Consider the following 18,306-nt stretch of genomic DNA (forward strand, 5'->3'; position numbering starts at 1 on the left):
GAAGACATGGCAACATATTTTTGATCTATTTATTCATTTACAGCAGTTTGGCAGATTCATGTTATATCTGCTCTATTATGACTTCTGCTATGTACATAGAAGTGCATTCACAGTACACAAACCTCAGTACTTTCATGGTGTAGTAGAAAATGGTGGCACACGTGTGAGTGTTACAAAATTCCTTAAAGGAATGGACTGTAAACAGCTGTAATTCAGTGCAGGAGGAGACAACTTTTCATAGGCTTTTGTCATCCATACTGATCTATATAGGCCTCATCTCCCCCAGGTTTACTCAAAATAAACATAATCCTGGAAAGAAGTGTAAGTGGAGAAGGCCACATCCATGGATCCTTTGTGTAATACCATGCGCATTACATGTGCTTCTCATATTCCACTGCTTGATTTTACTTATTGCCTGCGCCATTTCCGATGCATAGCTGCTCGTTTTAGCCTACAAACTGAAGAACTCTGAATGGAAAAAAAAAAAATGAACACACGTGTGGTCTCATTTATGCTGTAGTTTTAATCACAGCTAGTAAGTATGGCAGCCTTAAGATATCCTGACACAGGCCCTGTCTCCACACACTCCACTATTTCAGTATGGTGCTCGCTATGCACTGTTGATGTTTTGGTTTTATCTACCCACAACACTGAAGAAGAGGGACTAACAATGAAATCATTATTTCAGGCTTAAGTGTCACTATAATTCAGGGGTGTGTACCAGAGACTTTTTAACTCAACAGTACTAATTGCCTGTGTCTTTGCTTCCTTTACCCTAGTAGGTCTTTCACACACATGTAACTGAGAATCTAACTTCAAGCCCATTTCACAAATACAAAATGTATAATTTTAGTGCCATTTAGCCAGGCTTCTCAAAACCAGAGCTCAGTACTAGTCATCTTTTCCTTGGTGAAGCGTCCTGATTTTTGTATATGCGTGATGCTTTTTACCAAGTTTACTCTCATGACTTTACATGTCTGATTGTCAGCAAGAAAAGTATCAGTAGTGTCACTATCAAAAGCAATGACACAAAATTATTCACCATGAGATACATGCTATGAGTGAAAGTGGTTTCTCACTATTTTTACTTTCCACCATGTGAAGTACTTCATATGAAAAAAAAATTATGTAGGTATATATGCCCTCAGTAAGAAATCATTTACATCACTGCAAGAATCACAACTCTATTACATCTTTGTAAAAGTCCTAAGGTTAGTTCTTTCTTTCTTCTAATTTGTCTCCAATAGTAAATACCATTTTGTATCAGTGTGTTGTTTTAAGAGAGGATACTGGCCTTGTTCTTTGGGGTCTACAACCTCAAAGTCTTTGGACTGGGAACACTGCATTCTAACCAGAGGCCCCAACTTTAGAGCCAGATGTTTTGATAATACATACTACGACATGTCACTACTCTATACGACCACTGGCTCAAGCTTCATAAGGGCTCTTGATCATTTTTTTTAACTTGCAATAAAAGAAGAAACTATGGGAAGAGACAGAACTTGTATGATCTTAACATTTAAGACAAATAAATAAAGAACACTTTATAAAAGGAAATTGAAACCAGTGTCCTATGTACAACAAATCCAAAATTTCCACAGCATTCAGATAGCAAGAACTGTTAAGTCTTTCTACTAATTACATTGTTAAGAGACAGAATTTTTTTTTAAATGTCACCCTGCATTTACCTACAAGTTTCTGCTCTTCATCAACCTTGTTTGAAATGCAGAAATGCAGTGATTTACAGTGTGAGTAGTTGGATGGAAAATTATGAATGCGTTGTCCACCCTGCGTTTTACTTTTGCCACCAATTGAACTGTCTCACTCATAATTAGTGAGGGTTTGTACCCCCAGAGCTAGGGGGCACCGTGTTCCCACTGCTCTCTCTCTGTCCATGACCTCTCCCATGTCCAAGAATGCAGTGGGCACTACCACAGCCTTCGTCATCCTCTCCCTCACTCTCCGAGGAGGACTCGCCAAACTGTCGAGGCTTCTCGTAAATGCAACAACCTGACAAACAAAATTGAAGACTCGAAATGAGGAAGAGAAGGAAGAGAATTCTTTGTACAACGTTCAACTCAGAAGTAAACCTTCAAGTAAACAATACACAATAAATGGAATGGCATTTCAAATGGTGAGACCTGCTAAAAATGGACATTTGAGCATAAACTATACTCACATTTTGAGGACCTCCTACCCAAGTGTTCATTGTCCACTGTGTCACTGGACCACTCAACCTTTTTTTCTGTCTTCCTTTTTCGAAGCTTGATGGTCAAGCTTCTTCCTTCCTACAGGACACAGAAGATGACCCTAATGAAAATTACCCTAATAAAGCTGTATCCAGAGAGTTTAAGCCAACAGTTTACTTGCTTGGATATATAGCGGACATTAACTTAAAGCTGTTGATTTAGGCAACCTGCACACTGGCCTTACTTCTCAGGGATTGTGGCATGTGGGAAAAAAAAAGAAAACAGATGACACCTTTCACATTTTGTAAATCATGGACTGAACCGGGAATCAGCCTTGGATCTAAAAATGAGAAGTGGAAAAAAAAACAACGTAGATTATTCCTGCAACTTTTGTTGCTTCTTATCCCGGCAACCAAAGCATCCAAAGCATAATGGCATCAAGCCCACATGCTCACTCACACAAAATGAGGATAGCAGTCATAGTTTATCATTTGATGATATGAACCTGTCTGACTTGCAAGAACCTGCCTCACCTCAGGCAGAGAAGTCATGCTGAAGAAAGGATCCAGGCAAAACCATGGTTCAAAAACATACACAGCAAAAGGTACAAGCTGTCTATATATGGCTGAAACCCTCCATTTCTGAGCCACCCACATAAGCAGACCAAGGGTGGGTGGATTTCCTCACATAGTGACAAACTGCGACAGTCCCCATATAGGCTAGTGACGGAGTGTAATGCCAGAAAGAACAGCTTAAAGCCTGATGAGAACACCTTGTGGTGAGCAGGCTGGAAATGTGAATGTCACCCAGCCAACCTGTAGTAAATGAACAAACAGTATACCAAATAGTAGGACGGATGGCAGGTAAGAGAGATGGCATGGAACCCAACAAACAGTACATCAAGTAGGCAGGCCCTGCCACATGCATCAGGAATATAGTGGAGAAGTTGCTGGAGATATACCTGCTGCCCTCTAATGACATGGCGATAGCACAAATAATTAACCTCATCTGTGAGAAGCACTGGTGTGTTGAGCATAGCTCTGCCAAAGTCTGGAAAAAAACAAACCCAAAGTGTAGTCTTCTTTCCCCACAATAATTATGCTCTGCTGTGCTAGCTAGTTATTTGCACACAATTAACCAACTTTCAGAAACTGCAAACAGCCGCCTTCAGAAATTTATAGACACGTCAGAAACACATACTGGGATATTACAAAATCTTTGAGCTATATATCAGAACTGTTTTCATGCACAATTGGACATCACTGTGTTGCTGTGAGATCGTCGTCAACTAAAGGAGAGGGTCGTGTGAGGGAGACCGTCGTCAACTAAAGGAGAGGGTCGTGTGAGGGAGACCGTCGTCAACTAAAGGAGAGGGTCGTGTGAGGGAGACCGTCGTCAACTAAAGGAGAGGGTCGTGTGAGGGAGACCGTCGTCAACTAAAGGAGAGGGTCGTGTGAGGGAGACCGTCGTCAACTAAAGGAGAGGGTCGTGTGAGGGAGACCGTCGTCAACTAAAGGAGAGGGTCGTGTGAGGGAGACCGTCGTCAACTAAAGGAGAGGGTCGTGTGAGGGAGACCGTCGTCAACTAAAGGAGAGGGTCGTGTGAGGGAGACCGTCGTCAACTAAAGGAGAGGGTCGTGTGAGGGAGACCGTCGTCAACTAAAGGAGAGGGTCGTGTGAGGGAGACCGTCGTCAACTAAAGGAGAGGGTCGTGTGAGGGAGACCGTCGTCAACTAAAGGAGAGGGTCGTGTGAGGGAGACCGTCGTCAACTAAAGGAGAGGGTCGTGTGAGGGAGACCGTCTCTCAGGAAGGTAAAATGGGTGCTCTGGCTGCTGGGCCAGTCCTGTGGTGCTCCGTCTCTTTGCTCTGGTAGGCAGTGTACGTTTTCCGCTGCAAGACTTGGGTTTGAGAAAAGGTTTGGGTGCCGTTTTCAGCCTTCACTACAAGCAGTCTCAGAATTGGGATGGCCCAGTGAGGCTATTGTGAATGTGTTCATGGTTAAAGGAATGCCCTGTAATGAGGGGATGGTACAAATCCCAGTGTGATCCCTTGATAAAAGGCACAGCTGTGGCCCTGGATGAAGGGTGACTGCATGAGGGACACATGGAATGGGTGAAGCGCAGAGGTTTGCTCCCTGAAGTTGAGTGCAGTGTGATCTACACCATCACTCCAGTGGCCAGAGCACAAGTTCATTGCTTGCAAGACCTAGGTTAAAAGACAGGGTGTGGTTGCTGCCCCAGCTACACTATGTTTAACACCTATATAACAAATATCAAGAGGATATTTATTTGACAGAAACAACAAGCAATTATATAAGATGCTCTGGACAAATGCTGTAAATGTAAAAAGATTATTGCAAATTAATACCGTAATGTACTGTATACATAAACCAGCGTGCGTTGTAATGCTATTAATAACATTAAATTATCGGTAATAATAAAAAGCATTTTTACATGATTGCCGGAATGGGTAACCATACGCGAATAAGAGAGCTGCGTTATCAAATAAAAATGTTATTCTATTTAGTGAAGCAACTGGAGACAAGGTATTTGTTGCCTTGCTACGTCGCGTTTTAAAGCTACAAGAACTCATGTCAGAGAAGAATTGCAGGGAGTCGCCGTCGTCAGCGCTTTTCTCAAACGTGTAACACCATTAAACCCAATTAGTTTATTACTGAACTTAGCTCACCAGTGAGCGTCTACACCAGGGTGTTAACTAGCTACGCTATCTAAGATCTGCACAAAACGACAACTGCCCTGTCAGTCTGAACCACAGCAAAGACATGTCGTATCAGTCTCAGTACTTTACATTACGTTTACATAACCAACGGTACCTTAGCTTTTAATCAATGATATTTTGATTTTAACTGAAACTATTCAGCTACATCTATAAACTAGCTACTGATATATCTTAAACATTAAGTCGGCCAGCTAATTTAACTTGTCTTATTTTTGCTAGCTAGCTGATTACAGGTAATATTAATACCGGTGATTACAGAAGCAGGTAGAAATTGTCTTTCATGCTAGCTAGCTAATCAGCTAATCAGGCTAGCTAAGGTAGCTACGATCGTTAATCGACTGTAGTGCTCGTCAGGAACACATAACAGCTGAAGCATAAGAAACTTTTCCAGCTATTTGAAATATTTTTCCCCTCATCGGATGATAACTTCTCGTGGTGCAGGCATCTTCTCACCTGCTGAGGAGGCGGCGGTGTGGCTGCCTGAACGGTCTCCGTTATCGTCTCACTCGACGTGCCTGGTACCTCCGCCATAGCAGCGTTATCGCACAAAGTCAGCAGGTTCGCGTCCTTTTGGTGTGTAATAACGACGCCAAGTCGACAACGGTTTAGTTGGGTTTTTTTCTAATAAGATGAATAATAAGATGAATAATAATAATAATAATAATAATAATAACAAAAAAATAAAAAAACCACAACAGGCCCACAGTAAGGCTCCGACGCGTCGAGGTAATGACAGCTCAACCTGGCGTAACCCACGAGTCGGAGGACATTTGCAGACGGACCTTTTCCGGATTTTGTGCTCGATGTGCAGCGACCTACGTGTTGTCGACAGCGTTAAACGCGTCTAATTTAAAAAAAACAAAACAAAAAAAAAAACACCTTTGTATGTATATTCCAAAGTTGCGGCGCTAGGGTTTTAATTGCAGTGTTTTAATAATATTTATTTAAAATGTACTGTCTTATTCAAAATATTGTCCGTCACTCGCGTAAAATCTGATGTTAGCTCCCAACATGTCTGCGCCCTAAGGTAGCCAAGTACACAGACTGAAGGTGCATTAAGATAGATGGTTATCTATTTCTTTGCTGTATTGTAAAATACCATTTATTCCAATATAACTGCAACAGTAGCTACCTGTCTAAGACCGTTCAGACGTAGGAGAAAAGTGTATATGTTCTGCGACTTTCAAACGAAGCCAGCATTGACAAGTGACCTCGCTTTAGCCACTGGACTTCCTATCGTTACTAGGTATTTAATTGCTTGTATGACTATGCGCTTGATTTATCCTTCCATATAAATAGGGCGCTGTAACGGTACAAGGCTTGAATTTTTTTATACAGCCCGTCTGCATTTTATTTTAGGCGATGTGGAAATCTACCAGTGGCAGGTGTTTCAGGGCAGGCACTGGAAGCATCCACAGCGTCTGGACTACATGGGGGGATAGACTGTGCTCTCAGACGACCGCGCCTCCACCCTCTTCCTCTCTGCATCCTCTGAGGTCTCAGGCAGAAAAGGCAAAGCGGAAAAACAAGAGAGAAAAGGCTATACTCAGCAGTGTATGCTACCTTTATGTGTTAGAGAATGTAGTGTTGAATGTATGCGGTTTAATTTTACCTTTGACCCAAGACCTTGTTGACAATGAGGGAAAATATTATCTGACAGAATGTTGATAACTCTGGAGTGAAATGGTCAGAAAAAGAGAGGGCAATATACACCGGTGCCACGCTGCCTGGAGAGAAGAAAGGTACCATGTATTCTCTTTATCCTTTTAACCAAACAGTATTACAGTCATGCAAACCCATACACCGAAACAAGAGTAACTGTGCTTGGGAATTTTGTGCTCCGACTAGTATTAGAACAACTGTGAGCCAGTTGTTCTGTTTTCTCCACCAGACACCACTCTGCCCCTCCCACAGACGTACAGTCCAAAATATGTGGAGTCCTGCTGGTATCACTGGTGGGAGAAAGAGGAATTATTCAGCCCCGAGAAACACGTAAGAGAAGAAGAGCATCTTTCAAATGCAATCCAGGACTTTCCCTCAGGAAAGGAAACCAATTAAGTCTCTAGGCATGATAGATTACATCCGACAGATGGTGGAACACAAGCTGTATCCTCACATTTATCTCCATTAATAACCGTTTTTGAAGAGACATGTGTGCAACATCTGAACAAAAGTAAACTGAGTAATATTAGTTTCAATTGCCATGAATCCAAAGCTATGTTTTGAAGAATACAAACAGTGCAAAAGTATTCACCCCCCTGAGTCATCAGATTCATCTGTACTACAAGTGACACAGATTGTCCAAGCCCATATTTTTATTGCAAAGCAATATGCTGTTTGAAAATTTAAGTCAGTATTTACTATTATCAGATCTTTGAAACTGAAAAATGCTACTTAAAGAGTCCTTCAGACTGCTACCACATTTTGTTGCAGTAACAGCTTTATGTCTGTTGGGGTCTTTGTACTAGCTTTGCAAACTATTTGGGACTAATTTTACCCATCCTCCCTGGCAGATCTGCTCCAGGTTGTTGGTGGGAGGTCACTTGTGGACTGTACTTTTCAAATAGTGTCACAGCTTTCTGAATGAACTGAGATCTGCAAATCTTTAGCTTTGCTATTATAAAACATTGTTCTGCTGAAAAGTGAACTTACTCCCAAGCTTTAGTTTTTCTGGAAGACAAGCATATTGTCTTTCACCATCTGTCCATCCTTTAACAAAATGCCTAGTCCCTGCTAATCTATAACCTGATTTGTCATTTCTTTAGGATACATTTTGATCTTCATTTTTACAACTTTCCTTTAGATTCACAGTTTGACTAAAAGTACTTGAATTAAGAGGGTGTTTATCCCCCAAAAATCTGAACTTTTTAAATAATTCACAGCTAGAGGTCAGTTAAATCCCACTGGGTCCAGTTAGAGCAATAGCTTTCATCTGTGTAAACTTGAAGGTTCCACAGCACTGGAGTTGAATACTTATGCAATCAAGCATTACAGCATTTTTCAGTTAGTGTTTTTTGCAATTTTGACCTTTAAGCAGCATTGAATACATCTGTAGTTCAGTGGTTAAGGAACTTGACTAGTAATCAGAAGGGTGCCAATTCAATCCCCACCACCGCCAAGCTGCCACTGTTGGTTCCCTGAGCATGACCCTTAACCCTCAGTTACTCAAGTTGTATTCAATCATAAATGTAAGTCACTTTGGATAAAAGTGACAGCTTTGTGTAAAAATGTAAATCTGCAAGGCACTGTGTGAAGTGTAAATCAGGGTTCTTTGGTCAATTGTGGCCATTTTAGAGGGCATGACACATTTTCTGTGTAGAGGAGCTCCATCCAGTCCTCAGAACCCGAGTCAGATGTTTTCTTTGCTCTGTTCCAGCCCCTCATACACCTGATGTAGGTAATGAAGTGCTTCAGAGCTCTTGATTACCTGGACAGGGTGTGTTGATAGAGGACTGTAGACTGGATTGAATACCTCTTAGGATGAGGGTCTTTTATGATTAGATTAACTCACTTCAGACCAAGACAAATGGCATTACGTTTTGTGTTCATTTCAATATCACTAGTTTGATGAGATCTTTCGTCTGTTATAGATGTTGTGTTGACATGTTCCTTTTCATTTGTTTAGAGGGAGATCCCACATGCTGTTGACAAGTATTTCTCTCTTTGCATCCCACCGCCAAATGTCACTGGTGCTCTGCATCTTGGACATGCACTGACAGTGGCCATAGAGGATTCTTTAGCTCGCTGGTAACAACTGGTTTATTTGTTTGATTTAACATGGATACAAAAATGTGCATATTGGTAAATGCATGATGGTGTTAATAAAAAACATCTGTGTATTTAGTCATGCATACTATGAGAATCGTTTGTGTTATGTAATGCACTGATATGTGGCTCACCACTGAAAATGTCTTATCATCACAGTGGTGCTGAAATTAACTTTGATAACAGAATGACTTGTGGTTTGTTTAGGCGCCGTATGCAAGGCTACAAGGTGCTGTGGGTGCCAGGCTGTGACCATGCTGGGATTGCAACACAGGTATATTTATTCCTTCCTGTTCCATATACCTTGGGGAAGGAGAACACTATTTGAACTTTGAGCACCCTGAGTTTTATGAAATGTTCTGTCATTGTCTCTGACTAAGTCGGTGGTGGAGAGGAGATTGTTACGGGACTATGGCAAGCGTCGGCAGGAATACTGTAGAGAGGAGTTCCTGCAGGAGGTGTGGAAATGGAAAAAGGAGTGAGTCTGCTATAATCTAGTTTGCTGTTGCTAATTTCTGTAAAGCTTTGCATTTCCTTTTTTATGTTTCTAGATTTGTGTATACAGAAGGACACATTTTGCATGCATTTCAAGTGACTCCCAGTGCATGTGTATTAGTAATGAATCGCCTGACTGAGTACAGTGTTTAATGTTTGAATTACAGGAAAGGAGATGAAATTTATCACCAGCTCAGGCAGCTAGGAGCGTCACTGGACTGGAGCAGGGCCTGTTTCACTTTGGACCCGGTAACACGGAACGCCACCACAGTCCATCTCGCACGTCATTGGTCACAAGCTCACTTATCATTACCCTTTACATCCTCCCGTTCATTTCTCTTCTTTGACTACCTTCCTTATCTGCTCGCTCGTGTGACCTTCCCTTCAGGGCTTCAGCAGGGCTGTCACAGAGGCCTTTGTGAGGATGTGTGACTTGGGGCTCATCTACCGCTCTGAGAGCCTGGTTAACTGGAGTTGCAGCCTTGAGTCAGCCGTCTCAGACGTTGAGGTATATTGTTGCCGTTTCAACGTCCGCAGCAGGACCATGTGCAATGATAACTCAGAAGCACTCCTTTCTAAAGCTGAAGACTGCTGTACGTGAGCTTGTTTCTGTTCAGGTAAACTCAAAGCAGCTGTCTGGCAAGACCCTTTTATCCATCCCTGGTTACCAGCAGAAAGTAGAATTTGGCACCATGGTTACATTTGCCTATCCTATAGAGGGAAATGGTGAGCAGTTTTGTCTTCTTTTATTTTGGATTGTTTTTTTAATCCAACTTTGCTCTTGATTGCACCTAGCTTTGTTCTTCTATACTGTTGTCTGTGTTAGACGGAGAGGTCGCTGTGGCAACTACACGCCCTGAGACCATGTTGGGGGATGTGGCTATTGCTGTGCATCCTCATGACCCCCGATATCAGGTACATATAGTGAAGCATACGTTCTTCTGTGGTCGCCATTGTCTAACTCTTTATGTGATGTGACCTACTGCGTAAATCTATAAGACTTGTTAGGCCTGTGTGTTTCGTACTAGAGTCTCCATGGACAAAAATGCAGACACCCTTTTACAAATAGGCTGTTGCCTATAATCACAGACACTGTGGTGGACATGGAGATAGGAACAGGTATTTTTTGTTTGTTTGTTTTATGGGTGTTTATTGATTCAATGTCCATAGTTATTATTGTTTTGTTTTCAGTTTTTGGATAATACAAATAGTTGGGCGCATACTCTACAAATTAGACAAATTATTATGAGTTACTTATATGTTTTGTACAGTCAAGATCTGTGTTCCTATAAATACATTTTTCCTCTCTATGATGAATTACAGTAAAGCACATCTCTCCTGTTGCACTATAGGAGCTGTGAAGCTGACTCCTGCTCATGACTTCACTGACTTTGTGCTTGCGCAGAGACATTCTCTGCCACGACTCACTGTGATTGGAGGAGACGGAACCATGACCTCTCTCTGTGGCCAGTGGCTCAAGGTACAGAACTGTCTATTACTGGGTATTCTCCCATCCTAAACCTGTACCATTTTAAAGTAAGGTATTGTTCTTGGAGCAACAGTTTGTCTGACAACCCACATCTGATTACTGCTCATCTGGTGTATTCTGAGCACCCCATTGCCTTTTCTTCTCAGGGTGTAAAGCGATTTGAGGCCAGAGAGAAAGTCATTGGTGCACTGATGGAGAAGAAGCTGTTCAGAGGAAAGAGGGACCATGCCATGTATTTACCTATTTGCAGGTGCTATGAGAGTCACAACAAGGGTCAATTTTCATATTTCACATCTCAAACTTTGTTGAGCTGCTCATCAAGTTGCACAGTTGTATTTGTGTTTGTATTTCACTGTAGCTCTACTGGTTTTGTCTTTAAAGGTGATTTTAAATGTATTTTTCACCTTTTGCCCTAACGCTGTGCTGTCACTACCACCCCCCCACCCCGTAGCCGATCTGGAGATGTCATTGAACCCTTGCTGAAGAAACAGTGGTTTGTTCGTTGTGAGGGAATGGCACAAAAGGCAATTCAGGTATGCATGTGTACTAGCGCATTTTAAACGTGTAGCTGTAGATCGAGCTGGTACTGTTTAAGGAATGAGCTTATCTGACTTTTCAAAACATTTGCATCTACGCACAATAGCTAAATGTTCCATTGTTGTTTTATACTCCCCAATACTGGCAAATATTTACCATTTTTAGGCTGTTGATGAGGGAGCGCTGGAAATAATTCCTCACTTCTACACTAAAATTTGGAAGAATTGGCTGTCTAACATCAGGTATGTATCTCTAAAATGATTGTATTGCACAGGTGTTATCTTGAAAAAATGAAGGTTTAATTTATCTTTTGACAGCTATAAGTCTACAAAATGCTCCCTCTTGTATCACCTTACTCCTCCTACAGTGATTGGTGCATTTCCAGACAACTTTGGTGGGGTCATCAGATTCCAGCTTATCGAGTGTCTTTTCCAGACTCTGATGACACACAAGAAGTAGGATCAGCTTTTAGAGAAATTAATGATTCATTTATATAACATTCATTCATTCATTGTTACTTAATTATATCTGTGGATGTCTTGGTTACAAAAAACCCACAGATTATATTTGTCTTAGTTACACAGGTTTCCATATCGAGACCCTTCTAACCATTGTTCAGTAACTTAAGACTGAATCCATTAAAATATTTTCATATATGTTTCAACGTTTTGCTACATTCTTTCAAAACCAGGGAATGCTTAGGTTTAGATAAATGTGATGAGTGAAATTCAGGCACATTCCCCATTATGAAACACACACAGAAATTCTGAACATTTCCTCTTCAGGAGAAGTGGGTCTGCGCCAGCAGTGACGCACAGGCCAGGGAGCGTGCTGCCATTAAGTTCGGAGTAAGCCCTGATGCCATGACTCTGACTCAGGGTGACTATAATCATTGCCTTCAATCATCAGTTTAACTTGCTAATGATTAAGAACTCCTTCATCAGCTGTGCAAGCAAAGTGCTTTTGATTTTCAGGAGGAGGAACAAACTTAAATCATAATGTTCATGCCATGGGGTTCCAAAGTTCTGAGAGCACAGACCAGCTCTTTCTCTTCTTTCCTTTTCTTTCTCTTTTCTTTCCTAACTTCAAATATTTCTTTATGTGGTGCTTTTTTACATGTCACAAAGCAGCTTTACAAATGTCCCCAAGTCCAGGCCTCCGGTAAGCAAGCCAATGGCGACAATGGAAAGGAAAAAGAACATGAGGAAGAAAGCTTGAGAGGAAAACTCGAAGGGGGGCCCCATCCAACTCTGGCCGACAGCGCTCACCACAATAATAACAATTTTAAGAGAAAAATAAATAACCAATAATAAACTAATAAGTAATTGCTGTGTAGTCCAATTTTCTAGAGGTCCTAGTCTTTTCCTGATGGTGTGTGTGTGTCCAAGACCCATCCCACAAGAGAACATCCATTAAGGGCAATGGAGAAGTAGTTGGCTGGGGTGGAGGTGTGGTGGGCTACAGAAGGGGATATGAGGGGTTGGTCGGAGTAGCCATGGCAACTGAGATGGGTTTGAGGCTCAGTAACATCATGACATTTCGCAAGAGAACATCAATTAAGGGCAATGGAGAAGTAGATAGAGATAGATCTTCAAAATAGTTTAGTAAAGTACTGTGTAATTAATTGGGTTGTAAAGTACTGTTTATTGTGTTCTGTTTATAGAGAAATGACCTTTCAGACAGAGGTGCATCATCTGCTGTGGTATCAAAGTGCTTCTCCTTGATGAAATGGCATCTCCTTCTGTGAAGCACTTTGAACAGCTGAAGAAGGACCTCTGGCTGAAACATTCTGTTTTTCTGGAAACTCTGTGTACTTTTCTACAATTTTGAATATATCTATATCTCTTTCTCCAGAACACTGCCATTACTCACCAATTCTGTATAGTATAAGGTTTGACTATACATCTCTACCTGATGTTACAGGTTAAGCATACACTAAGGCTAAAAGCACAATTCCTCAGCTTTGCCAAGAAAAAGCATTTTCATTGAAGAATCACCATACAAGTATTCATTAATTCTAGGTTGAGGCTTAAGATGGGTCTTTGAAAAACAAAATTGTTTAATCTTAAAATGAAATCATGTCTCAATCGACTCCAACTACCTCTACCTTTCATGTTTCAGATCCAGATGTGCTGGACACATGGTTCTCTTCGGCTCTTTTTCCTTTTGCCATACTAGGCTGGCCTCAGCAGGTAGAATATTCCTTTGGATTTTCGTTAGATAAGAAAGTAAATTGCACATAGATTTAAAAAAAAACAAAACAAAAAAAACTAAATCATGACTAATCCTAAATGAATATATCTGTGGATTACTTCCCAATCCACAGACAGAGGACATGAAGCAGTTCTATCCCAATACTGTTCTGGAGACAGGAAGTGACCTTATCTTTTTCTGGGTGGCCAGGATGGTGATGCTAGGCACAGAACTGACTGGCCAGCTGCCCTTTAAACAGGTGCTGTAGTCATCTTCTTAACATCTTTAATGTCACATCTTTAGAGACCCAGGAACTCAAATACAAACTCAGATTGAAAAATTAAAACATGGATAAAAATAAAGGTACAAAACAAATGTCACACAAAATGTTTTTGAGTTTTCTGCACATTTGACACATCTCTTAATCTGATTTTTGCCCTTTCATTTCTTGAACTCTCAGGTGCTCTTTCATTCGCTGGTGAGAGATAAGTATGGCCGAAAGATGAGTAAATCTTTGGGAAATGTCGTCGACCCTCTGGATGTAATCTCAGGTGTCTCTCTGGAGGTATGCTGCCAGTGGACACTGTGGGATTAGCAGAGCATCAGTGGCTCAATATAAGAACAGTCCTTGTATGGAGAATAAATCCTTGTAGATTTTGAAGGCCACAGCTTCTGTTGAATCAAGAGTGCCAGCTCTCAGGTTCATATGGTTTATGTTTCCCTTTAAGACTGAGCTGTTTTTATTAAGAGACTCTTTAATAAAGTTGGAAACTGCACCAAATTTCAGGTTTTCGAAAAGCTGTCAGCATCTGAGATCTTTGAGAACATATTTAGGCTTTTTATTTTTTATTTTATTTATTTTATTTTTACCTCCCTGTTATAAGGATGAAAGTACAAGCTGTAGCATTCCTTCATCTTTACTCTTTAACTATAATGAGTCAGTTCAAGGACACTTTGTGTAAAGATTTGTGTTTTACTGGTGAAAACACCAAAGTCGAATCAGCAGGCATCTTATGTATACTCAGAGTTAGTAGATCTTTGTGTCCATCATATATCCCTGTGGTCTATTTAGGGACTTCAAAAAAAAGTAATGGAAGGGAATCTGGACCCAAGAGAGAAATCCGTTGCTATGGAGGCACAGGTCAGTAAAGACACCGTGTGTTCCAGTGATTTACAACTGATCTCATAGCTCAGAATGTTTTCCATGTTTCACCTTCACAGAGAAAAGATTTCCCAGAGGGCATTCCAGAATGTGGCACAGATGCCTTACGATTTGCTCTCTGCTCTTACAAAGCACAAGGTCGGTGCCTGTTTGTGTTCTTCAGTATGAACATACAAAAATATTCCACCTATAGTTTAACAAGTTTGTCACATTCTAGTCCACAGAGTTTTCAGAGGTAATTTGATAGCATGGATATTTTTTTAATTTTTCCTTCCTTTCCTTCCCATTTGTGTGTGGATCTGTGTTCTTTTGACTCTCTCCATCTGTCCACATGGCTAACTGGCAGGGGAGGACATAAGTTTGTCCATGTCTCGGGTGCTGGGCTGCAGACACTTTTGTAACAAGATGTGGCAGACTGTGCGTTTCACCCTGGGTGCTCTTGTGGACACAGATGTTCTAGTGACGCCGCTGTCTGAGGTAACGTCTACGATAACATGCACAGTACAGGCTAAAGCTTACTCACAGGAGAGCTGATTTACATATTCCTGTTATTATTGATCTCCCCTTGGTTTAACATTAGAAAACAGGCTGCGTCTTGTCTTACTGTGTTATGACTCCTGTCTTCTCAACTTTCTTATTTCTGCTAATTTTCTATCTTATCTTAATATACTAGACTCCTACTGGAGTTCTGCAAAGGCTAAACAACAGAATATGCTGAAAATCAGTTACAGACACGAGCCCAAAACAGTGCAAAACTAGTAACTTTTTATTTTGAGCATAGCTTTCTTTTTGTATATGGCAATGGCAATGTATATCATGTCACCGATTCTTTGCCCAAACACTCTTCACATCCCGTTTCTCTCTTCTCTTCCTCAGACATCTCCCGTGTCGAGCATAGACAGGTGGATCTGCTCGCGTCTCTCGGGCACCGTGCAGCAGTGTGAGAGCAGCTTTGAGAGCTACCAGCTTCACGCCGTCACGTCGGCTCTGCACTCCTTCTGGCTCCATGACCTCTGTGACGTCTATCTGGTGAGTTCTGTCCCTGGATTCTGACAGGTACGGCTCCATGATGAGGAGGAAAACACTGCACTGCTGCGTTAAAACCACAGTTGATGTGATCCTTGAATGTGATGCGATTAAAGATTGATCCATATTTTTGCAAAAATGATTTGCATTTTTTTGGATCATATGAAAAGTGTGATTCATCAGAATGCCCAGAACACAGTTATCTGTGTCTAAGGTTCGTAAGGATGCTCACACTACACAAGACGACTTGTGATGTGTTGAATAAATCATTTGCAAATTTGCAGCCCTGCACCATATCTGTACTGGGGAGTCCAGTATTGCCATATTAACAAATGACATATAATGAGCATCTTTAATATCAGGGATTCTACCAAATCTACGATCTCTCTCGACTACTGTCTGCTCGGTAAGATTGGCTGTCTTGCTTTCTCTCCTTCCTGCTCATTTAGGAATGCATCAAGCCAGTGCTGAAACAGCAGGACATGGCGGCGAGGCAGGTAGCCACTGCTGTGCTCTATCACTGCGTGTCTCTCTCTCTCTGCCTCCTCTCCCCGTTTATGCCCTTTCTCACAGAGGAGCTATGGCAGAGACTGCAGCCCTATGGTCCAGACACTAACAGGGCTGTGACCAGCGTGTGTGTGCAGCCTTACCCAAAGGCCTCTCAGCTGGTGAGCCAAAGAAAATTGGAATTATATGCATGTGTATGTTTCTTTAGCTAGAAAACTATGACATCTGTGAATTATGGCCCAAAAGGTATTATCTGGTTGCAGGAAATGTTCAATAATGATTTTGTCACCAGTTGACAGCAATTAACACTGAACACTGAGCAGAGAACATTGACTGTTTATATAACTGCGCACTGTTCCTTAATTTCCTGATTTTGGCCTTATCTTTTTTCTTCCTGCTTCCTGCCAGATTCACTGGCAATTTCCTCAAGAGGAAGTTGATTTCCCCCTGGTAAAGGAAGTGGTTAGGGTGGCAAGGTCACTAAGGGCCCAATATCACATAACCAAGGAAAGACCTGATAGTGAGTCCCAAGACCGTTTTTTTTAAGTGCATTTTTTCCTATTGTTTTGCTTTGTCTGTTAGGACGAAAATTAGAGTGGATATAAAATTACAGTACTATACTACAATCCAATCCACATCCGTTTCCCTGTTCAGTATATTTTATGTATCTCTCCTCGGCCACGGGCAGAGCATTCACCAAAGGCATTTCACTGCCAGTTATACTGTGTATGACTATGTATGTGACAAATAAACTTTGAACACTATTTACCCTAACAACCATTTTGAAGTAACATGAAAAAGTCAGTGTTCTGTTGAACTTTGAAACACCTTTCTTTCATCTCCCTATAGTGTGGGCAGTGTGCACACCAGACACGGCTCAGACCCTCTACAATTTCAGCCATGCTATCTGTGTTCTGGGCCGGATTTCTAACCTTTACCTGCACTGTCCTCTGGAGGGTGCTGCCTCCCTGCCATTCTTCTCTGCACCTCCACCACCTGAAAGGAGCTTCATTGGTGTGGCTGGCCATTCCATCCAGTTACACCTTGATGTGCAGGTAGCAGAGAAATGCACTAGTGCTTCAGTTTATCAGACAGTCTATGGGCCATGAGGCTGGTTTCTCTTGCCAGTAGCATAGAGTATCATGTATAATTAAATTATAATACAGTGACAAAAAAAAGTTATTACTGCATATATTCATATGCATATTATATATTCACCCTAAAAGGTATCAAGGTAATCAATGTAGTGTGCTCTTTCTCTCATACTCTTTCTCTATAGAAATTCAGTAATGCTGACAAACAGGTAACCCTCCTTTCCCAGCGCAGAGAAAAGCTTCTCTCCAAACTTCAGCGATTTCTCTCTCAGACCAAAGTGCCAGACTACACAGAAAAGGCACCTGAGCATATTCAACAGGAGACACAAAATAAGGTGAACATATACTAGAGGAGTGTGCTAAATCATTTTACATGAAGGAATGAAAACTACATGTTATATTAATGCTTAGCTACATATTGTTTTCCATTTTAATTTCCTGCTAAACATAGCCAGTATTCTTGTGCATTTAAATAAAACAACTTGTAGTCTTTTTCTCGTTTCTTACCCTCTACAGATTGCAGCATTAGAGCAAGAACTAAAGAGCATTGATAACCAGCTTTTAGTTTTGAAGGATGTAAAAAATGCTCCAGACAGTTAACGAAGAGTAAGAAGAGCGACAAATAATTGCATCTACACTTCAAGCAGGCACTCTTTAAATAAATGTTTTTGTACACGTTGGCTGCATGAAATAACTTGCTCACCATGTAACTAGCTACTCAGCTGTTCAGATTATGGAACCTTTACTGAGAAACAGAATTCGTCTTTATGAAAGTTGAGTACGGCCAGTTTGTTTGTTTTTTGGTTTTTTTTCAGCAATAAATAAAAAATCAAGCTAAAACATCACGCATTGCTGTCCAAATTAGATCTCTAACTGCGGTATGGGGCAATCTTACAGAAAGCGCAGGCTGCGGCGGCAGGACTCGCGGTTGTCAAGGCGCACTGTTGCTAGGGGGGAGGAGAACTGCGCGAGGGTTTGGCCTATCTTAATAAGTCAATCCGGAAGTGGCCTAAAAACGCCGTTACACGTACGGCGGCGTCGAATGAAAACCACCGCCGTAGATCCACCTTAAAACGTGTAAGAAAAAAAAAAACCCAATTATTTATTTAT

General features: G+C 41.3%; 2 protein-coding genes across 2 annotated transcripts; one reads left to right on the forward strand and one right to left on the reverse strand.

The window, feature by feature from the left end:
* Nucleotides 1-15: 15 nt before the first annotated feature.
* Nucleotides 16-5,673, reverse strand: ppp1r11 (protein phosphatase 1, regulatory (inhibitor) subunit 11). The gene is made up of 3 exons (XM_027030414.2): nucleotides 5,382-5,673; nucleotides 2,180-2,288; nucleotides 16-2,010 (listed from the first exon to the last, which is right to left on the reverse strand). The coding sequence occupies exons 1-3, from the start codon at nucleotides 5,457-5,459 to the stop codon at nucleotides 1,832-1,834; spliced, it is 366 nt and encodes a 121-aa protein (XP_026886215.2). The 5' UTR covers nucleotides 5,460-5,673; the 3' UTR covers nucleotides 16-1,831.
* Nucleotides 5,674-5,729: 56 nt separating this feature from the next.
* Nucleotides 5,730-18,043, forward strand: vars2 (valyl-tRNA synthetase 2, mitochondrial). Its single transcript, XM_035528961.1, has 31 exons — nucleotides 5,730-5,955; nucleotides 6,054-6,174; nucleotides 6,288-6,482; nucleotides 6,589-6,670; nucleotides 6,820-6,920; nucleotides 8,554-8,675; nucleotides 8,901-8,967; nucleotides 9,074-9,171; nucleotides 9,356-9,437; nucleotides 9,577-9,696; nucleotides 9,806-9,914; nucleotides 10,015-10,103; nucleotides 10,217-10,307; nucleotides 10,541-10,668; nucleotides 10,824-10,927; nucleotides 11,129-11,210; nucleotides 11,380-11,456; nucleotides 11,582-11,669; nucleotides 12,000-12,093; nucleotides 13,336-13,406; nucleotides 13,541-13,666; nucleotides 13,868-13,972; nucleotides 14,480-14,548; nucleotides 14,629-14,707; nucleotides 14,916-15,046; nucleotides 15,446-15,598; nucleotides 16,045-16,263; nucleotides 16,511-16,622; nucleotides 16,952-17,157; nucleotides 17,382-17,531; nucleotides 17,713-18,043. Exons 3-31 carry the CDS (start codon nucleotides 6,291-6,293, stop codon nucleotides 17,794-17,796), a joined length of 3,231 nt encoding a protein of 1,076 aa, XP_035384854.1. The 5' UTR covers nucleotides 5,730-5,955; nucleotides 6,054-6,174; nucleotides 6,288-6,290; the 3' UTR covers nucleotides 17,797-18,043.
* The last annotated feature ends 263 nt before the right edge of the window (nucleotides 18,044-18,306 follow it).

Source organism: Electrophorus electricus, chromosome 8, assembly GCF_013358815.1.
Source record: "Electrophorus electricus isolate fEleEle1 chromosome 8, fEleEle1.pri, whole genome shotgun sequence".
Taxonomy (NCBI): Eukaryota; Metazoa; Chordata; class Actinopteri; order Gymnotiformes; family Gymnotidae; genus Electrophorus; species Electrophorus electricus.